The 20,865-nt window shown below is 50.8% G+C and overlaps 5 protein-coding genes across 5 annotated transcripts; 1 reads left to right on the top strand and 4 right to left on the bottom strand.

The window, feature by feature from the left end:
* Positions 1-466: 466 nt before the first annotated feature.
* ASPSYDRAFT_143882 (SDR family NAD(P)-dependent oxidoreductase) lies at positions 467-1,342 on the bottom strand (the record flags this gene model as incomplete). The annotated part of the gene is made up of 3 exons (XM_040841385.1): positions 467-738; positions 800-1,224; positions 1,284-1,342. The coding sequence occupies 3 exons, from the start codon at positions 1,340-1,342 to the stop codon at positions 467-469; spliced, it is 756 nt and encodes a 251-aa protein (XP_040706696.1).
* A 10-nt stretch (positions 1,343-1,352) lies between these two features.
* Positions 1,353-4,066, bottom strand: ASPSYDRAFT_673844 (uncharacterized protein). Its single transcript, XM_040850401.1, has 4 exons — positions 3,802-4,066; positions 2,427-3,742; positions 2,055-2,374; positions 1,353-2,008 (listed from the first exon to the last, which is right to left on the bottom strand). The coding sequence occupies exons 1-4, from the start codon at positions 3,942-3,944 to the stop codon at positions 1,568-1,570; spliced, it is 2,220 nt and encodes a 739-aa protein (XP_040706695.1). The 5' UTR covers positions 3,945-4,066; the 3' UTR covers positions 1,353-1,567.
* Positions 4,067-7,252: 3,186 nt separating this feature from the next.
* ASPSYDRAFT_41594 (ferric reductase family protein) lies at positions 7,253-9,607 on the top strand. The gene has a single exon (XM_040846309.1). It carries the CDS (start codon positions 7,263-7,265, stop codon positions 9,147-9,149), a length of 1,887 nt encoding a protein of 628 aa, XP_040706694.1. The 5' UTR covers positions 7,253-7,262; the 3' UTR covers positions 9,150-9,607.
* Positions 9,608-10,213: 606 nt separating this feature from the next.
* On the bottom strand, positions 10,214-15,013 carry ASPSYDRAFT_145684 (pleiotropic drug resistance family ABC transporter; the record flags this gene model as incomplete). The annotated part of the gene is made up of 6 exons (XM_040841550.1): positions 10,214-11,730; positions 11,787-12,099; positions 12,160-13,095; positions 13,148-13,735; positions 13,792-13,881; positions 13,934-15,013. The coding sequence occupies 6 exons, from the start codon at positions 15,011-15,013 to the stop codon at positions 10,214-10,216; spliced, it is 4,524 nt and encodes a 1,507-aa protein (XP_040706693.1).
* A 3,636-nt stretch (positions 15,014-18,649) lies between these two features.
* On the bottom strand, positions 18,650-20,241 carry ASPSYDRAFT_145612 (clathrin-mediated endocytosis regulator UBX3; the record flags this gene model as incomplete). Its single annotated transcript, XM_040841541.1, has 2 exons — positions 18,650-20,050; positions 20,107-20,241. 2 exons carry the CDS (start codon positions 20,239-20,241, stop codon positions 18,650-18,652), a joined length of 1,536 nt encoding a protein of 511 aa, XP_040706692.1.
* Positions 20,242-20,865: the final 624 nt, after the last annotated feature.

The following is a 20,865-nucleotide window of genomic DNA, read 5'->3' as shown; positions in this document are numbered from 1 at the left end:
TTTTTTCGTTTTTCTTTCTATTTTTTGTTGGGTACCGTGCATTAGAAGGTGGAGTGTGGATGTTTGTATACCCGTGTTGTGATGTGGAATGTGTGGGTTGGATGCATGGATGGTGTGTAAAAAACTCTAGAAATTGTACATGAATTTTTATATTACGAATCAGATTGGCAACTAGAGCATGTGGCTGGCATTTATATATTGAGAGATATCAGAAAGGTGTCTTAGTGCTCGAGAAGCTGGAAATAAGACATAAATATATATTCTGTCTCAGCGGCCAAGAGGTCTACTACGAGTTTTTACAACCCGTTAAAATTTGGTTACTGCTTCAACCTTGAAATGCTGCCTACGACAGGTATCTATTATGTACACCCCAAGACTTCTGATGAATTACTAGTATAAGAAGATATATATTTAACGACTATATTGCTTTCCCATAATATCTCTTCGTCTATTACAATACAATCGACTATTTCAACCCCCCAGCCAGCAACAGACTCTGCCCTGTCATGTACCCCGTCGTAGCTAACATGGTTACAACATTAGCAACTTCTTCAGGAACACCCAGCCGACCGAGAGGAATGCCCGCTGCAACTTCAGGGATCGCCTGTGCATTGGGGATCATGCCCGTGTCCCCGATCATAGCCGGCGCGACGTCGTTAACACTAATGTTGAACTCTGCTAGACGGGTGGAGAGATTCTTCATCATGCCTGTCATGCCGCCCTTGGATGAGGCGTAGTCTTCCAGGAATAGGGTTAGCTTCTGAATTTAGATGGGTGGTTGAAGTGATAGGGGACATACGACATCCATTAATACCACCACCATACCCCGCGATCGAAGACATAAAGATAATCCGGCCCCAGCGCTGATTCCTCATATGTTCGACGACACCCTTAACTAAGATAAATGACGCTCGAAGGTTGACATTAATTGTGTAATCGAATTCCTCGAGCGTGATGTCCCATATCTGCGGGACACGCTTTCCGTACCCGGCATTTGAAACAAGGATATCTGGGCGCTGACCATGTTCCTTGTCGATTTGCAGGAACATATCCTGGATTTGTTCTGCGGATCCGACATCGACTTGGTGGATAGAGATCCGGAGGGCCGGGGAAACTGCCTTTAGTTCTTCGGTTAAGTTGTTTATTGCGGTGAGGTTGCTGGCATATGTTAATGCGAGGTGGACTCCTTTCTCTGCGAACTGGCGCGCGCAGGCTGCTCCGATTCTAGATTGGATGTTAGTTTTTAATTCCATCTATGAAGGTCGTGAGAGAGGTTGCCTTACCCTCCAGAGGCCCCGGTGATGAGGGCCAGTCGGCCGCGGATTTCATTCAGTTGCGCCATTATTATTGGTAAAGGACGCCAAAGTGCACTTTGTGAGCTGGGATAGAACAATGTTTTTTGACTCCAGTGCAGATATATGGGTCCATCCTTTGTAGATGAGGGGGTCGGAATTCTCCTCGGATCGGAGTAACTCCTGATGCCCCGCATCACAGTGTGGGGGCACAGCTTACTTTACCAAATCTGGGGACAAAAAATACTTGGTCTTTTTGGCTCCAGTTCTGGCAGCTAGAACAGAAGAGTATTGGTCATATCGCCTGACCACATTGGAGTCTGCCATGCTCGATCAGAGCCTGTGTATAGACCAGTGCTTTGAATAGCATCCAGCGTTAACGCACCAGGATCTCCCGAGACGTAGTCTCCTACGGCTTCGAGATCTAGCCAGGAGAAATCATTCGCAGGGCTGAAATGCACATAGCCGTCCTGCTCGGGCATGCAGTTTGAAATAGGGTTAGTGTTCTGCATGATGATATCATTGCCCTGTTGGGTGCCTGCTGGTGAGGCTGGAGCAGTCGGTTTCGGCCGCCATAGAAGTTCGAGAAGTCGGGAATACCGCGCACCAATGTCGTCTGGCCCAGCACTGGCTCGATTCAGTACTTCCGTTGTTCGACTGACGAGCTCGCGGACGCTCATTTCCTCTGCGGGCGGCATGACGCCAAAAGACCGTGCCTAGACTGTTAGTTTTGGTGAATATTTAAGACATATTATTGCTTACCTTGTATAGGAAAACCGCGGCATAAATTCCATACAGATAGAATCTGAGCGGCATAAAGTGAAGGTGCTTCTCAGGATCGACAGTCTCCACGAGAATTGTCAAATAGGCCTTGGCGGCATCTAACGATTCAATGATAAACCGAGCATCCTGCATGGAGGCCACGTTATCAAAGGTTGCCCGTAAATGCTCCCTTTGGGATTGACCGTCGTTCTTTTGCTTTGATAAGGACTGAGAAATTGCGGCCTGAAAGGCAAAAGCATTGGTGTAAAGCCTCAAATACTCATATGACAGCTCCAGGGTGGTCCGCATGGGCGTAGAGCCTATATAGTAGGTTAGCACGAAACACGCACAAAAATGGGCTGGCATGCGTACATCTCAAAGAGCCCCAACGCGACTTCCACCGTAAGATCGCGAGCCGAAAATCATCCACATATTTCACGTAATCTCCCATCAACATCATCTGGCTGCTGGTCCGCATTCCGGAGTAGAGAAGGTCGTGGACATTTCCGTAGAGCTGAGTGAGATCTAACGTTGCCTGGAATATTTGTGCGTAATCCTCGTCACCGTCTTTAATAGGTTGAAGTGATGGGAAATCCTGACTAACAAGTCCAGTCATTGGACCTGGGCCTCGCGACCAGAACGCACGACCAATTCTCACAGAAATAAGTCGGTCAGAGATATAGCAGCTGGTCCATGCTAGTCGCCTGCGCTCCTCCGCTTCCGTATCTCCAGAGGCATCCCCACGGAATGAAGTTCTGTCGAGTCCAAGGAAATAGCCGGAACGGAGCGCAAGTCCAACATGCATCCAGGCGGCTCTGTCCTCCTCACCGCGCCCTACACGCTCGATCTTCGGTCTGAGACCCTGCGGTTCCCATTCAGCAAGTAAAAGCAGGGCTTCCACAGCCTCCACATCACAGTCTGCTCCCGCAGCAATGCCGGATATCAATTCATGCATGTATTTGGAGCAGTACTCGTGGATCTCTGGCCGTTCGACCAAGTCCTTTGATGCGATCGTGAGCACGGCCGTGAGGAGATGCTTCTCATCGTTGGCAAAAGCGTCCAAGGCTGCCCGAGAAAAGTACTTTCGTGGTACCAGAGGAAGATACGGATGGAAATGTTCGGCGTAGCGGGCAACAAGCTGCCAGACAGTTCCTGGATCAAGAGACCGCGACTGCACCAATCTGTAGGCCTTGATTCCAGTCTTTGTCTGGAAGCCTGTTACATCGCCATTCTGGAGCGCGCTGTATACCGAATACCCGCCGGTGCCGGTGCGCACAGAGTCCGTGGTTGCGGGACTGGGGCCATCGGTTCCTCGTTTAGCAATGTCGGTCAAACATTGCCACGCATCAGATGGGTTTCGAGGTACCGAGCCGATAGATGCCGCATCTTCATCATCAACCGATACCGACGTCGCTGTCGCTACCGTTTGGGTGGGAGGATTAGTGGGTACGAAAACTACCGGTCCCGGGTATGAGCTGGCTGTCTGTTGAATGGTTTCTGACGCCGTCGGACTAGCCGAATCCAAGTCTAGTTTCTTCTGGGTCGCTTGTTTCGTATCTGGAGTGAAGTTTTTTATTTTATTTTTGCGAATGCGGCGACCTCCTCGATTTGAACCGCCGAGAATACATTCTCGACGATCTCGAATACATCGCTGGCATGGCGGTACACCAGGGCTGCCGCTTGCATCTCTAGACGGCGATTTAATTAGATGTCGCAAATTTATCCATATAAGAATCGGGTAACGTACAGGTCACACTTAGATTTGCGCTGTCGACAATGTAGACACGCCCTCGAGACACGCTTCATGAGATGATCTGGTCGGCCCTTGGGCTTTGATATTGGAGCTCCCTCCACGGGTGGAGATTGCTCGTCCTGCTCCGTGATATCCATTGCTAGGTAAGAAACAAACTGACTCTAGAGTTGGCGTTGTCGGTATACCATTTTCGGAGACAATAGGTATGCTAAAGGCAAAATAAGGACAGCAGCCAATTTCCCGGCCGGATCAGAAATGTTGGGAAATGCGAAAGGATAAAAAAAAATATGAAGAAGGCGATCGATTCTCGTGGCGCTGGACAGCGGGCCACCTCCGCATAATCTCTTTTCACCCCAAAGCGTCTCCCCACACGAAAATGACCTAGCTCTTTCCGCACGAGGGTGGCTGTGATAACCTTGGAAGTCCAATGGTCAATCTGACGTGTGGCACGAGGGTGTGGGAGTGACAGCTTCTGACTCTGCAGTTGTTGCAGATGAGTCGTGGAATGAAGCGTTTTGCGGAGCAGGAGGGAGGCTGTATTACGAACTCCGTACGTATCGATGGTAAGCATCCCTTCAATGCACATGGCCCAAGAAATCAGCTTGTGAACATACGTTCAATGTGTACAAGATTAACAACTACATCTGCGAACGAATGGTATGACTCTATGTCCATAACCTGTAAGAAGTGCCAAATTAGAGATTGTCGCTTTTTATAACAGGTGCGTAGGGCATCGTGCTGCAGCTGATGCAAGGCAAGTCAATCCAGTAGTGTCGATCCAGGGCACCAAGTCTTTCAGACTTTCTCCTCGGACTCGAACAAAATACTATCCGATGGGCTACCCCACACAAAGATATATTAACTGCATGGGTCCCCGGACTCAGATGCGATTCTTCCACATTGCCTCCATAGATGCGTATGGTAACTGCGTGTCTGGGAACTCCCATTACCGTAATCATACCAGGCACGTGTCTCCAACTCATCAATTGCCGACTGCGGGGATGTCGGCTTTCGTCGGCTATTGAGTTAGCTTTCCCTGGTTGAGACTCTTCCTCAACCAATTGATTAGAGCATCTTTACAAATATTAACCCTTCATGGTTCATGGCTCAGTCAAGTTAATGCCAATTATCGATTTGCCGGATCTTTTCTTATCCCGGGCTGTTGGAATGGAGGACAAGCCGACCGGCTACCAAATGGAGTCCTAGACTCAAAATCAACAATCAACAGCCAGCAACCCAGCACTGACCAGGCAGCCTGGATGGCTTATGTCCTACATCGTACTATCATTGAACCGTTGCGTTTACACTGGACACCAGACATCTCGGTCGCACGCCAGATATGGCTTTGATGATGTCGGGGTGCAACAAACTTACGAGATGCACTGATTGACGTGACCGGCCACGACACGAAGGGACCAGGTTACCACTATGCCTACCTAAAACTTCCAGGATGTGTAGCTGCTTCAACGGCCAAACCATTTGATTCCAGAAACTGAACCAAAACCTCCAAAGCCTCCAAGTTGAGTGCACCATGCGATGTTGCTCTGTCAAGTCTTCCGATGACAGCTCAGACCCTCAGTGATCGTCAAAACCAAACAGATTTTCAATTACCCTCGAAAAGAGAAGTCCCAAGGGTCCCGTTCATTCAACCATTAATTCCGTCGTCGTGCCCGTCGATCGCCTAGAAATCGAATGAGAGCTTTCTCGACCCGACAGAAAGAGACACGGGGTTTTATCTCGACGATGGATTTGCGGGGTACTTCTGGCCTTCAACTTGGTAAGCGGAGATTGGGATCCTCCATATTTGGGCCGTGCGATCATGCCATCCAAGCTACTGGTTGTCGGTTGGTCACTGATCAGGCGATCTTGTGGGTTCGATTCGACCCCTGGCCCCCAAAATCCTTGGGCATGGTAGGCAGAACAAGAGGGGATTCAGATGTGCAAGGGTGAGGCGCATTTTCATGTGCTCTCAATTTCCAGCGGAAGCGTCGCAGATGAGACGAACGGTTGGGATACCACATTCCCTACCGTATGATTCCCACAGAACAAGTAAAACGTGGATAAAGTGAGGTAATATATAAACAGGGGCTGGTATAGATTAACGTTCCGCTCTAGGCCGGCTTCCCGAGACAGGGTCAATGAATCTTAATTAATTCAGATTGACGCTGAGCCAGCTAATTATTACTCCACCAGGACGGTTGTTTTGAAGTGAGTTGGACGAGAGAGACAGGGACCAAGCTTGAAGGGCTGAAACACGGAGCAGGTCCCGTTGGCGGTCCCTCGCAGAGGCGTTCTTCACGTTCCTCAGCTTTGCCAGTGTTGGTCAATCGATTGGCAAATAGAATCAGCAGCAAAAATAGACGATTGCCACCAATTTAGCGCCTGAGCTGACAGCTGAAAATCATCGCGCCTCTTGTTACGGACGAGTGGAATGGGGAGAATTCCATGCTTGTCCAGCCATTCACAAGGATTGTTGTGACTGGCATGACCCTATTTCGCAAGCCCTATCCACACTCGAGAATTAGCTCTCTTCTTCTTTCTGGGTTGGAGGAACCTGGCCCGGAAATGTATTCCTCGTATAGCCACGTCCAGAGTTGGGGGCTGGCAGGCATCGCGTTGGCGCCTTGCGTGGGCCAGTCAGACGGTCGGTCCTTGGTCGAATGATCTGGTGCAATGTAATGCCGAAGCTGTCATTCGATAGATGGATCCTATCGGGAGGACTCCTGGCTGCATGGCGTTGAGATGGCGCGAAAGATGAAACGGGAATCATTGTGTTAATCTGTCCAGGCTTGGCTGGAGCAAGATTCGCTAGTCTATATAGGCGCCAACTTTGATCGTCCCCAATCCTCCTCCTGTTCCCCTTTCTTCCTCAAACATTTCACTCTTTATTCATTGATATTCAACCCTTTACACTCGTCGCGCCTGCTTCGTTTTGCATTACAGTTTCAGAACCGCACTCATTGTTTGCATTGTTTTGCCGCTCTTTTACCTGCCTGCGACGCTGGCGTCCTCCTGGGCCTTTATATAATACCACTGGACACTGCAACACAAGGTGGCCCCATTTACGCACTGGTAATTTCTTGATCTTATGAAGGCGGGCCTTCATATACCATATCATGTCTTGAATGGCAGTTCCTGACGGTTATGCAGATTTGGCTACCCACGCTTGCAGCAACACAATGCGATCGCGTTGACCGACATCCCTTTCAAATTCCTGACCTCTCATCTTGAAACCTTGCTCAGGAAAGAATCTTCATTCGTTTTGTATCCCCACCGGATTCTGGCGCTGGAGGGGTAGCATTCCTCTCGTTCCCCGGCCTCCAGGAATCTGCGTCATAAACACGGCCCCTAGAACCACAATTTAACTGGGGAATTGCCTATCGTTAGTAGTTCTTGTCTTCTTCCAGAAACTTACTCGCCATATTGATATTGTCGCTTGGGATAGCCCCGGTTCAATGGAAGACCTTCCGGGACATCTTCTCCCCCGGAGTAAATATGACACAAACGCGACATATGTTTACGATCACTCGCGGGGTCTAAAGGGCGTCAACGTCCCTCGAGATGTCCTGTTTACACGAATCATTCTCGTATCTGTTATAGGCGTGGCCTTTATCCTCTTTTGCGGCCGGATCGCACAACTTAGCCACGCCTACCTTCGCCACATAACGTCCATAGCAGCAAGCAGGAGGCAACAAACGTTCTGGAGTATCGAAGACTCACCCCTGTGGGCGAGACTCAAAAAGCACATTTTATATTCACCCCTTGGCAGCAAGAGACACAACCGCGAGATCCAGCTTTCCTCTGCCATCAACGTCGGCACCCTACCGACCAGATTCCAGACAGTCCTGATTGTACTATACGCCGCGAGCCAGATAGCTTATTGCACTATCCTGAACTACGATGAGAACGTCAAAGCCGCCCTCATTGCGGAGCTTCGAGGTCGATCGGGGACGCTGGCTGTTCTTAACATGGTGCCACTGTTTATACTTGCTGGGCGCAATAACCCGTTGATACCTCTATTGCGCATTAGTTTCGACACCTACAACCTTCTCCACCGCTGGCTGGGTCGTATTGTTGTGATTGAGAGCATAGTACACACTTTTGCCTGGGGTGTCAACGCCGTCGACGAGGCCAACGTTTCCGATATGTTGAACCGCCTTCGCACCACGCCGTTCTTTACTTGGGGCTTAGTGGGAACTGTATCTATGTCCTTTCTCCTTGTCCACTCTCCCTCACCCATCCGGCACGCGTTCTACGAAACATTCATCCACTTCCACCAACTCGCAGCATTCCTCGCCTTCCTCGGAGTCTACATCCACATCGATATCGACAGTCTCCCCCAAAAACCCTGGATCACCGCCATCGGTGTCTTCTGGCTCCTCGACCGCGCAGCCCGCCTCGCCCGCCTCATATACCTCAACTTCTCCCTCAAACGAGGCTCCACCTCCCTCGTAGTTGAAGCTCTCCCTGGCGAGGCCTGCAAAGTCACTTTCCACCTCCCCAAACGAGTCCACGTTCCGCCAGGTTCCCACGTCTACGCCTATATCCCAAGTCTCTCCCTTTGGATGTCTCACCCCTTCTCCGTCGCTTGGGTCGACCCCTCCTCATCCGTCACAACCCCGGACTACCCAGAAACCAAAGACCACAAACAGTCCCACGGTCACAAACAGAGCATGACCCCTTCTCGCCTCGAAAAGCAACTCCCCGACCTCCTCCCCTCAAAACCTCACAACCAACTCACCTCCGTCTCCCTCATTGTCGCCGCCCGCAAAGGCATGACCCGCAAGCTATACAACAAAGCCATCACCTCCCCCAATGCCACCCTAATTACTGCCGGCTTCATTGAGGGTCCTTACGGAACTCACCCATCCAACCCCGCAACCTACGGCACAGCCGTCCTCTTCTCCGCCGGCGCAGGCATAACACATCACATGCTCACCGTCCGCGACCTCCTCATCCGCGCTTGCCAAGGCCGCGTCCCCACCCAGAAAATCTACCTCGTCTGGTCCGTCCGCAGCACAGAGCATCTCAGCTGGGTCCGCGAGTGGATGGACTCCATCCTCCGTCTCCCAGGCCGCCGCGATATCCTGAATATCCAGCTCTTCGTCTCCAAGCCGAAATCAAGTCGCGAGATCGTGAGTCCCAGCGCCACGGTGCAAATGTTCCCAGGCCGCTGTAGACCGGACGTTGTCCTTGCCGAAGCGATTCCGGTGCGTGTGGGCGCGACGCTGGTTAGTGTTTGTGGACCGGGGGCGTTTGCAGATGAAGTGCGGAGTGCGACGCGGAAGAGGATTGGTAAAGGTGCTGTGATTGATTTTGTCGAAGAGGCATTTACGTGGTAGATTTTGGTTGACCTTTATTTCAAAAAGTCGCCCAGCTCCGACGACCTGGCTTTGGGATGTTTTTCCATATTTCATTTTCGTTTCCCATTTATTTCTGTGTATGTTATCTTTACCTTATATGGAACGGGTAGATTTCTTCTTTCCTTTCCCTATTTTTTGGGTAGATGGATTTATTTCGATGCTTTCGTTGTACATACATACACATAATTAGCCTATTTAAGTGAGCCAGTCGACTTCATTCAGTCAGAGCTATCCTGAACCAGATCATATTTTCTTCTTCCTTATCTTCTGCACTTGCAAAAGTATCCAACGGGTCTTCGGAGTATCTATGGGCAAAATTGCGGAAGCCCTAGGTGTACCTACTGTTATAGGGCACTGGGATGCGTCGCTAGTGTCCGATCTACCCTCTACCATGGTCCCATGGATGGCATAGCGCCAGGAGCCCGGTGACGGCCCCCAATAAACTACGCATTACTAGTTAGGCAATTTAGGGCTTACAAAACGTCTCATAGTCACCAGAATTAGATTAATTTTTATCATTAAGTACATACTAAACAGGTAGGTATCTTCTGGCTAATAATATGCATGTGTATGTGTATGGTCTGGTATATGGTGAATCTGGCAGCCAATAGAAGTTTTATGCAACGAACCAAATAGGAAATGAAGAGATGAAGAGAAAGACGCCGCAAGGGTGGCTTGAGTCAAAGAAAAGAAAAAAGAAAGAAAGAAAGAGGACCGACAGGAGAAGGGCGGCTAGTCTAGCTATCTATTTACCCATCAAAGTAGAATATAATAGATAGACTGACCGGTATGTATGTAGGTAAGGAAATGAGGCAGGCGCAGCGAGGGAGAGAGGAGAGAGCAAGTAGTCTCCAGTATGATTGAAGATGGTCTTCTTTAGTCTATTATGTATGGTGAAGGTATATTGACAATATGCAAAAATGACCGACCCTCGCAATTACGCAAACATCCGAAAAGAAAATGGGTGAATGGGTGGGTATAAGAAAAGATCACCCAATCAATAAATGCAAAAAGGAAAAGCGGCAAAGAAGAATAAAAAGAGTCTAAGCAGACCCCTTGTTCTTGCTGCCCTTAGGCACACGAGCAAGCCAGTAAATGAAGACCGCAGCGAAAATGTTGAACACGATGTACACCCACATGAGGCCGAAATTGCGCCATGCGTCGCTGTAGTAACTCTTGACTTGCATCAAGAAAGTATCGGTGCTGGAGATCTGGCAGAAAGAGCACTCGCCAGTGGCGCTGGGGTCTTGGAAGTATCCGCCGTTGGCCTTTATGAAGGCTCCCATGTAGTCCTGGCAGGTCATGTTGGCGGGCGGGATGATTTTGATGAATTCGACGGCTTCGCAGTAGGCATCTGTGCCGGAGACACCGGTGGATAACATGGCTGAGACGAGATAGGTGAAGGGTGAAACGCGGTACATGAAGATCCAGAAGCCGGGGAGAACGTCAGGGCCGGCGAGGACACCACAGAAAACCAAGCAGAGTGAGAAGAGCAAGTTGGCAAGGTTACCACCTGTTTCTGCGAGTTCGATACCGGCGATGATCATGTGGGCGAAGGTGGAGGTGAAGAGGAGGAAGGTGAGGATGAGCAAGAACATGAGTGCGCCACGTTCGTGGACAGCGTCGGTTGGTTCAGCGTTCCGGTAGAGTCCAATAGGGTAGTACCAGCAGACATAGATAAGCACGGCCATCAATGAGTTCCATGGAAGCTCAACAAGAATATTAGCCGTCATGAAAGCCTTCCAGGAGTAAGCCTTGGACGGCCGCTCACGAGCCTCATACAAGGCACGCTGTGTGCAGAAGTTAGGCATGATCTGTTGGACAAGGTTACCGAAAATAGTCATCAACATGAAAATACTGAACATCTGGTTCTGAAGACCCTGCTTGGTGTTCTGCGCTTGGAAGAAAGAGAAACCAATGTAGAGTGCAGTCAGGATGCTCAGTGCCGTCTTGGAGTAGATGTAGATTGGGCTGCGCCAGTACTGGGAGAAGACACGGACCAGACATTCCCAAAGCTGAGCAGTGAAGGGGGCAGCAAATTCATTGTAATCGGACGCGTCAGCCTGAGATGTCTCGGTGGGTTTCTGCGAGAGGGTGTCCTTGAGCTCGGCAAGATGTTGGTGCACAGCCTGACGTTCTGGGCTGTCACGCCACACAGCGGGCCAGTCGATATCACTGTGGGATCCAGGCGCAGCACCAATGACCTCAAGCATCCATTCAGCAGGGTTGGCATCTGCGGGAAGCTTGGGCGCTCCGTTCTTCTCGAAGTAATTAGACAGAGTAGACGACTTGTTACCGATATCACCAAAATAAACCGTCTTACCGCCCTTGGCAAGGAACAGCAGGCGGTCAAAACGTTGGAAGAGCATAGCAGAGGGCTGATGAATGGTGCAAAGGATAGCCTGGCCGTGCTGCGTGAGTGTGTCGATAAGATCGAGAATAGACCAAGACGTTTGGCTGTCAAGACCGGAAGTGGGTTCGTCAAGGAAGAGAAGCAGCTGCGGCTTAGCAGCAAGTTCGACTCCGATAGTAAGACGCTTTCTCTGTTCCACGTTGAGACCTACAAGAAATTAGCAAATGATCGATTGGCTGACTGGGATAAACGGAAAATCTTACCTTCACCGGGCACACCGACAACGGCATCCGCATACGCTTCCATACCGAGAAGCTTGATCACCTCTTCGACATAGTCCAGTTTCTCCTGACGGGGTGTGCTGGCTGGTTGACGAAGCAGAGCGCTAAAGCTCAATGCCTCACGCACCGTACTTGTATGAAGATGAAGGTCCTGTTGCTGCACGTAACCAGTTTTACGCTGGAAAGACTGGTCGCGAGGACGTCCGTCAACCAACATTTCACCGCTGACAACACCCATGGTCACACGAGTTGCAAGGACATCCAGAAGCGTGGTTTTACCGGCACCAGAGACACCCTATTTAAATTATTAGCATTGGAATCAAACCTATTCAAAGACAAGAACAGCAGATCTTACCATCAAAGCAGTGCAAGTACCAGGTTTCACCCATCCATCTACATTGTCCAGAATGCGCCTCGGTTCGTTCTTGATCTTGATGTCATAGCAGACATCCTTCCAGTGGAAGATGGCAGTCTGTCTCTGAATATTGGCAACGTCCTGGTTTGACTGATCCACTTTCTCACCGGCAGTCGCCGGGCTGCTGGTCTCGACGTCGTCGTTGGAGGGAGAAGCATGGCCGCGACGGAAGAGTAGAACCTCACCCTTGGACTTGGCCTCGGAAATGTACTCGGTGGCTGTCAAGTAGGTGAATAGGAAGAAAGCCATGAAGGCAAACATGATACCCAGGTTGCGCCACTTGTGGCTCTGGAAGTACTGGAAACTCTGGCCTAGGTACTCAGTTCCGTCGACATCCCGTACGCCAGGCACTGCGCCTACGACGGCACAGACTTGGTTGGCCAAGTTTGAGTAGGCGGGAGCGCCCCTGGGGACGAAACCCATCTTGGGGTCACAGGGGAAGGATCGGCCGTGGAATTCGTTCACCATCAAACTCTCGAATCCGTAGGCAATTGGGTTGATGTAATTCATCCAGCGGGACCAACCCAACATATTCCTAGTGGGAATAGTGAAACCGGTGTAGATGACAAGGCCGAGAATAAGAATCGCAGCCGGAACCAGGGCCTGGGAGAGGGTCCGGGACGTGGCAGCCATAGTACGGAACAGCATAGACATGGTCAAGGTTGTCACGAATGAGAAAAGCAGGAAGATGAAGAACGCCCCCGGCTCGCGGCGGAGATTTGTCATGAAATAAAGTGGGATGTTGAAAGTGATAGCATTGAGGGTTTTGTATGGCATATCACAAAGCATAGAGGCGATGGCTTCGGCGAAAGGATGGTACATGGCGTAACGTGCTTGTTTCTCGACAATCGGACGTTGTGCATAAAGGGTCAAAATCTAAACAGGTTGTTAGTTAAGAACCCATGGTAAGATACCGTGTTAAACATACCTCGAGCGCACTACCAAAGGCATTGAGCAACACGGCAAAGAAGAGCAGGGCTCCACGTGAGTAAAAACTACTGGTATCCTCCTCAAGGTTGTAGAAGACACTGCCAATGATCAAAGCCATTATAAAGTTTCCGATCAACTGACTAAGGGTCAAACTGGCATCACCCTTAAGACGCTGAAAGCCACGGATCATACACAGGTTGACCTGCTCCCAAAGGGACATGGTGTACGGAGATCCGACACGTTGGTTCTTAGACTGCATAGCCTTGCGAGATTCAATGAACTTGTTAACGGATTCACCACCAAGAGGGAATTCCTGGTTGTACTCTTCGATGTCCTGGATAAGCTGTGCATAGGGGGCACTGTTTTTCCAGGCGGCCGCGAATTGATCGGGTGTCTCAGGCACGCGACCCTCGAAGCCCTTTCGCACAATTCGCTCAGCAGGGCTGGTAAGAGAAGTCAGGAAATCAGCAGTCGTCTGGCGCTCTGGGCATTCGAATCCCATGTCAACGAAGAACTGCTTCGCCTCGTCCGTTCGACCGAAGTAAATCTGTCTTCCCTCATACAAGACGGTGACTTTGTCAAAGACCTGCAAGGTGATTTAGCATATATAGTCAAGTTAGAAGGAAAGGAATTGTAACGTACATCGTAAGCGCTCTGTGAGGCCTGGTAAATAGCGACAGCCACAGTGTTGCCGGAGTATTTGGCCATCAGATTGAGAGTACGGCAGAACTCCTATCGATCAATTAGTACTAGTGGCTCTAGATTATCAGAGATAGTAGCTTACCAAAGCGTTGGCACTGTCCAAACCACGGGTACTGTTATCCCAGCATTGCAGGGGACTTCCACTCAGGGTTGCCTCTGCAATACTGACACGCTTCCGCTCACCACCACTGACACCGCGCACGAAATCGTTTCCAACGCGCGTGTTGATCGTGTGGGACAGACCCAGCATGGCCATCACGACGTCTCGCATGTGGACGGCATACTGCTCCTTGGAGACGCCGGGAAGGCGGTTCCGAGGGCAACGAGCCAAAGCAGCAAATTTCAAGGTGTCGCCAACAGATAGCTGAGGGAAGTGAACGTCGGTCTCGGCGGTATAGATGGCTTCACCTCGGAATTGCTTCCGCATCTGCTTCGCCGGGATACCCTGGTAGTTGAGTTCGGACTCCTTGTCCATATAGATACCATTCATTTCACCAGCAATGGTCTTGAGGAAAGTGGAGCAACCACTTCCAGGTCGACCGAGGACGACAAGCATCTCTCCAGACTTGACCAGACCGTCGAAGTTGCGAAGAATCTCGATCTTCTGCTTTCCAGATCCCATGATAGAACGAACTAGACCTCCAATTTGCAGCACCGAGTTGAAGACATCCTTCTGGTAATCCGTCGGGCTACCAAATCCGTGAACACTAAGGTTGCGAAACGAGACGCCGGCATGGCGTGACGGGTACTTTTCGGGCTCGCGCGCGGATAGAGCTAGGATGTTCTTCATCCAGTTCTTCGCCTTGAAGTTGGGGTTGTGAGGGTTGAGGGCCGATTCCTCGCTAATGTCGATAAACGGATTCTCGATGTTGTGGGAGGAGTACTTTGTTGACTGGTGCGTGAGCTGCTGGGCCAGACGGGTGATTTCCTCTTCGGCATCCTCTTCATAGTCGCGCGCGTCCTTTTCCCTCGCTGTTTCGGTGGAGCTGAGTATGCTGCCTGAGCTGGAGGCCAGTTTCTCTCCAGTGGACGCCTGATGGGAGTCAGGATTCACGGCCTCTTCAATTTCCGAGGCCCCATTGCCATGGTTCTCGGTTCCCCGAGATTCCACTCCCTGGGAGGGGTTGATGCTAGCATTAAGAGTTCCCAGAAAAGACGACATGGTTGCTAGTGGTCGAGACAACCAGTCTCAGGGTAACGGCGAACGAAAGAAAGCCCAAGAGGCGTGGTGGGGAAAGTAATCGCAAACAGAGACAACTGTTGATAAGGAGTTGGTTGGGCCGGGGATGCCCCGGGGAAGGAAGAAGTAAGTATAGGGAAAAGAGGGAGATTGGGAGAAGATGAAAAAAGACCACGATCAACCTCTCTGCAACCAGATCGACGGATCCCCGAACTTAAGGACTTCAGGAGAATCGCGAGCAGGCCGGAGATAAGGCCATAAATAGAGCGATTCAGGCGAAAAAAGCAGAAATTGAGTGCCCATGCCAAAAGTCTGGGCCGGGAGACAACCAACGGATCTGACCAAACGGGTGCCGCCTTTTTGCTTTCCGAGCCCACCGGCTGTGAACGGGTCTCTCTCTTTCGCGCTCCCGAGTCATTAATGCCCCGTTTCAGACGAGCTCGTCTGTAAGACTCATCATGACGGCGATTTACTCCGGGCCTAGTCGACATCTGACGCCGTTCACTGGTCAGCCTGTCTCGGCTGACTGGGCTGTTGTTGTTGTCGGTTGTTACACTCGCTTCAGCCTCTTCATTCAGGGATCGCAGATTCGCAATTCACATGGGTCCCCGTTTCCATAGTCCGTTGTTTCTGATGGGGCTAATCCAGGGACCGTATCACGTATTGGTATACGCATTTTACGAACTACTCCGGAGTACACGACGCAGCTACTTACTACACTGAGACTAACCGGTTTATCATCGTGAAAACCGTGACACTCGGCAATGCCGCTCGGACTCGTCAGCCTGCAGCCTGCAAGCGATTGTTATGCAAGCGATGCAACGGGCATGATTCCTCAAATGGCAGGGCAGACTCGTCAGGGGGGCGGTGGGGCGGAAAGAAGCCTTCCCGGGACCGAATTCCAACGATTTTCTGTCCCCAATTTCCCCCCAATTTTCTGGCTCTGTCGGACTCGCCGCTTCCCCATCCGGGTCCCCTTATGCCTGTGACTCAGCTATGCTGCCCGATTCGGCTAATGCCAGATCTTATCTCTCCGTGTCCGCTATGCTATGCCCGATCGCTCGGCACGGACGCTGCCTGTTCCGGACGCTGTACACGCGGAGTTGGATCACGGACCACTTGACCCGACCGGTTGTCTCACGTTTGATGTCAGTTTCAATTAGCTGTTTATTTTGAATTCGACGCTGCGACTACGTAACAACCAGCGAGCTGCTGCTCCGGCCGCACCTTGCCCAACCTTCTATTGGAACGTCCATGAGCTTTGAAGCGTTCACGGAATTTAAAGTTGACTCCGGAATTTCCTAACCGAATCTGGTCACGTAATCTTGCCAAGCACGGATCTGGGCGACCCCGACGAGTTTCCCCTTTGCCGTTCTATCAAGCATCCAAGCTCCTCTTCCGAGTGTCAGACACATACACATGGACAAGCCAAACGAAAACGGCCGATGGCGATCCCTCGTTGTCCGATGTGGGGGGCTGGGGCTGCCACGGGCTTTTAGCTGTCATTGCATTGATTCTTCTGGAAGCAAACAAGGGGGTGAAGCAAGGGCGAAGTTAAAGATCCCTCACCACGGGCTTCCTCATCTTGGATTTCAATATTCCAGCCCCAGTCAATAATATCATGTCGTCCTGCAATAATACTAGATCCGGAAACCGGGTAAATAGGGCCCGAATCCATGCTTCCAAAGGGTAAAACCAGGAGCGGCCCGCGTGTTTGGGCCGCACGAACCAGCCGGTCACTAACTGACTCACTACGGTGTACTGTTTATCTCCAGTGAAGTGCCACGCGAGATTTCGTCAAATGACAGTTCGCTATCAGTGCCATGTCATCCGAGACGCAAGGATGCAACCCGATTTACAACCTCGTGCGCGTTGCACCATACGGAGAGTATTATGCTTTGTCTGATCAGCCCTAGAAAGCCAAGATGCATAAAGGCCCGTTGCGCGATAGCATGTGTCATACTCATACTGCTCGTGCTCAAACGCTCTCAACTAGTCTCCACTGCATCAGCTCGGAGAAAATGCCCAGATGGCCCGAAGGAATAAAGGATGTATCAATCTCACCTCACCTCAGCACTAAGTTAACGAGCAAAGTTGTTTATGGATGCCTGCCCCACCACCCAAAATTCCCGCAAGGCGGGATATCAACGTTTATGGCTTTTCGAATCAGCGAATCATAATAGTTACTACAGGTGAGAATATCTTTCTACTTTCAACTTCTAATCGTCTTGGTTTCGGAGTCTCGAACAAAGACGGCATAGCATTTGTTCACCGTACGTACTCTTCAGAGGCCAGGCTCCCAAGATTACGAAAAAGGGTTGTGAAGACACCTCTCAATGCTACTGGTATTCTTGGTCGGATGATACCAGGACACCTAGTTTACTCGGATGTCTGAGTTTATTCTCACATTGGAACATGAAGAGATGTGGGCTATATGCGATGTAAGGAGGTCCTAAGTCCATTGCCCCTAAAGTCGACGACGTTGTAAACCATTGTCCGGAGGATTAGCACTATATTGATGCCTCCCGGACGCCCTCGAGGATTCTGCCTAAAAGACTCTGCCTGCTGGACCATATGCTTTGTCCCGATGTGGGCAGATGGCAGACATGGCTCAGAAGGGTTGCCTGGTGGTTGACCAGAGCTAGATATCCTGTTATATTATGTGCCTTTTCTGGGACCAACGTTAGGGAAGGGAGGGAAACGGGGGATTCCGGAAGAGTCCAAATAAAAAGACTCTTGGGGCTCTATTTCCACAATGCTCGCGTGCTTATACCCGGAGGAAATCACCATGAAACATATTTTAGGACCTAAATGCGAAATCGAAATGTAGGACAGAATTCAGAGATGCTTTAATTGCTAAAACTGAGCCTTGCCACGATGTCCGACATGTAAAGAATACGGGCAGTCTCTCACCGTCAAGAGAAAAAGATATGACCAAATCGAGACACAAAGAGAAAACGGAGAGAAAGAGACAATAAAGGCTTAAATCCAAAAGACATCGACTACCCGCCATTACCCTCCCATCTCTACCGCTTGAGTAGAATTCCTCAGTCCTCGCCTATACTAACATCTAGCAGGCCGGGAGGCTGATTCTCCTGAATCAATTGCCAACGGAGATCAAAAAGCGCCTGCTGTGTATCTATATATGGTAATCTATGACTCTGGAGAGAATTCCAGACAGACTGAAAGGCCCTAACACGAGGACCTCACCCAACCGCTCCTAGCATATAAATAAGGCTAGACCACTGCAGAGCACGCAATCGCGCATCCGGCCAAAAGCCGACATGATAACACCGGCATGATCATGGACGGTGGGGGACACTGCGTTGAGAAGGAGGCCCGTCCATGGGCAGGGAGGAACATAAGAGCTATCTGCCTAAGGCCTACTTTACTCTAGGCGCCGGAGACTGTGCGAAAGCATTGAATTTAGATCATTAGCAGCAGCTGGAGTTCCCGCGCGAAGCTGGGACTGGGTATCAATAAAAAAATCTGTGACGAAACTACGGAGAGCGTACCCATGGAATATCTGTACCAGGTTGGTGGAAATACGAAGTGATTACTACTCGACATAGAGGAATGACAGATACCGAGGACGGGTATTGGTATGATATTTCTAGGCTAATCCTCCTCATCGCTTTCATCGTCAATCGGCTCCACTAGAAGAGTTCCGCCGCGGCCAATCTTGTCCCGGATGGAGCCAGCATCGGCTTCATAGACGACTCGTGGCATGGGCGAGACAAGCCGGAAGCCGTAGACATGATCATATCCATCTGGTTTTTCCGACATGGACTTTTCTGACGTTTCCGCCTCCTGCATGATATCGTGGCATTCAACAAATGCGTATAGTTCCTCCATGTCGGCTTCAGGTGCGAATCTGCGGATAACACGGTCACCAGAGAGCAGACGGATGCTAATCCGGACAACATCCTTGACATCTGCGCCTGGTTCATCGCGGATAGACTGGACTCGCCATCGCTTCCATTGTTCAACGTTGAGCAAGCGCTTCTCTTCGGCTGCTTGCCGTTCCGCTGCTAGCTGCTCTTCCCGCTGCCTCGCAGCTTCTGCTTCCCGTCTTTGTCTAGCCCGCTCTCGATCGATGGCGAGTGAGCGCTCGTATGCTGAGTCCTGCTCCTCTCGGAGACTGCGAGAAGCCTGTTGCTCTGCTCGTGTTGATCGGATCCGCTCGAGAGGTTCTTTGTTTTGCGAAATTGCAGTGCGGAGTTTCTCTACAAACTCTGCAGGCGAGGTTGTCCCGGATATTCTAGCAACAACAGACATGGCGGTCGAAGAAACACCCGGCGTGTGCGCGATCGCAGCGGCGAACGGGAATTTTGTGCATCGAAGAGAGTTTGAAGCCTGGTATGCCTCGGCATCTTGCACATTGCCGCCCCAAACGATGATGTTGTTCTGGGGGTCATTGATAAAATCGGTGACCTCCTTTGACAAAAGTGTGTCTCTAACCCAGGCATCGGTGTGGTCGTGCTCAGGTGCGAGAAGAACGACCAAAAGGAACTTCAACTCCCGGTGTGCTTTCTCCAAGGCCATATTATACCCATTCTCCAAAAACTCGAGCGAATTGGCTCCATATTCCTCTTCAAATTCACGGATGAACCTTGCCGCTGTATCCTTGGGCGCGAGGGGACGCCGTCCATTAGTATTCCGTCGGATTCCCTGCAGAGCTGGGCTTGCTGTCGTATTGAGTAGTCGGGGAAGGAAGGGAAACAGGGATCCAAAAAGGCGGAAAGAACCGACAAACAGTCTGTATAGGAGGTTGAACGGGGCAAAGACGAGAGCTAGTATGAACGGAGGACGGTAAACGGGCTGGTCTCCTGGTTGCGTCACAATTCGGGGAGCTGGCTCGACAGCGGGGGAGGCTGGGGAGAAGCGTGTAGTCAGATCCTCGTGCAGCAGGTTCTGCGTTTGTCGGGTTGGACGGGCAGGGCTGGCGTTTTCGAGAGATGTGCGAGCTTCTTCAACAGGGTCTGGTCCTTCGCCATCAAAAAATTTCGCAATTGCAATCTACGAAAATCAGCAAACACATTCACCGGCATCTTTCTTCCCCTCGGGTCTCCTACCTGTACATTCCATTGCGACCGACCCAGCAATGCAATAGCCTCTACCGGCTCCTGGCCAGTCACAGTGGTGTAGGTCTCAAGAGCAGACCGCTGGCTCTCGGACAGCTCGGAAATGTCGGGCCCAGACGAGGACATTGTTAATTCCGTGTCTCATCCATAAACGAAGTCACTTGGAGTTGTGGCGCTCATTCAAGATGCAGGTTGATAAGGCCCGGAGATGACGAGTGGTGGCAGAACGTGAGGTGGAATTCAAAGAGCGTCAAGGTCCAAAAGTCCAGTATGTGGGCTCCGCGGCGCCAATATACCGTGGATTGTGAATTCTCAAATAGCGAGTCTCGTGTTGTGTACGTGAATCCAGGTGCAAGAGCTTCTCGGCGAGCTGGCCAGTTCGAGCTCCGTCATCGCAGGCTGGAGGTCACGTTAGTGGCACCGCCTCAGCTCCGACCGCCCTTGCAAGTCGGCCCTTGGTTCCCCTCCCCGCAGACTTGTCCACCTGCAGTGTCGGCGTGCGGGCTCCCGCTGCTCTCCCTTTCTTCATCAGTGATCAGAGGCTGTCCTCGCGGTAACTCTAGTACGGCGATATACGGTTGATTCTGCTGGGTTTGCGTGACTCAATGTGTTGAGATCTACAACCGCCCTGGGCCCCTCCTCAATCCATTGGTATCGCGTCGTCATCTACTGCGTGCTCACGATCATCCCATCGGTGGAGGAATGTGGCTTTCCTCTAGATACTCTCTGTTGCCCGCCATTTCATCTCTT

The sequence above is a fragment of the Aspergillus sydowii genome, assembly GCF_001890705.1.
Source record: "Aspergillus sydowii CBS 593.65 unplaced genomic scaffold ASPSYscaffold_2, whole genome shotgun sequence".
In the NCBI taxonomy this organism is placed as follows: Eukaryota; Fungi; Ascomycota; class Eurotiomycetes; order Eurotiales; family Aspergillaceae; genus Aspergillus; species Aspergillus sydowii.
The sequence above is the reverse complement of the archived record's forward strand: the minus strand, read 5'-3'. Positions and strand labels throughout refer to the sequence as shown.

Bases quoted from the DNA above. Each gene is read 5' to 3' on its own strand.
- ASPSYDRAFT_673844 (XM_040850401.1), bottom strand. From the start codon at position 3,944: ATGGATATCACGGAGCAGGACGAGCAATCTCCACCCGTGGAGGGAGCT. The intron at 3,743-3,801 runs GTACGTTACCCG...ATCGCCGTCTAG, and splicing joins CGCAAATCTAAGTGTGACCT to AGATGCAAGCGGCAGCCCTG. The intron at 2,009-2,054 runs GTAAGCAATAAT...CTAACAGTCTAG, and splicing joins CCGCGGTTTTCCTATACAAG to GCACGGTCTTTTGGCGTCAT.
- ASPSYDRAFT_41594 (XM_040846309.1), top strand. From the start codon at position 7,263: ATGGAAGACCTTCCGGGACATCTTCTCCCCCGGAGTAAATATGACACA.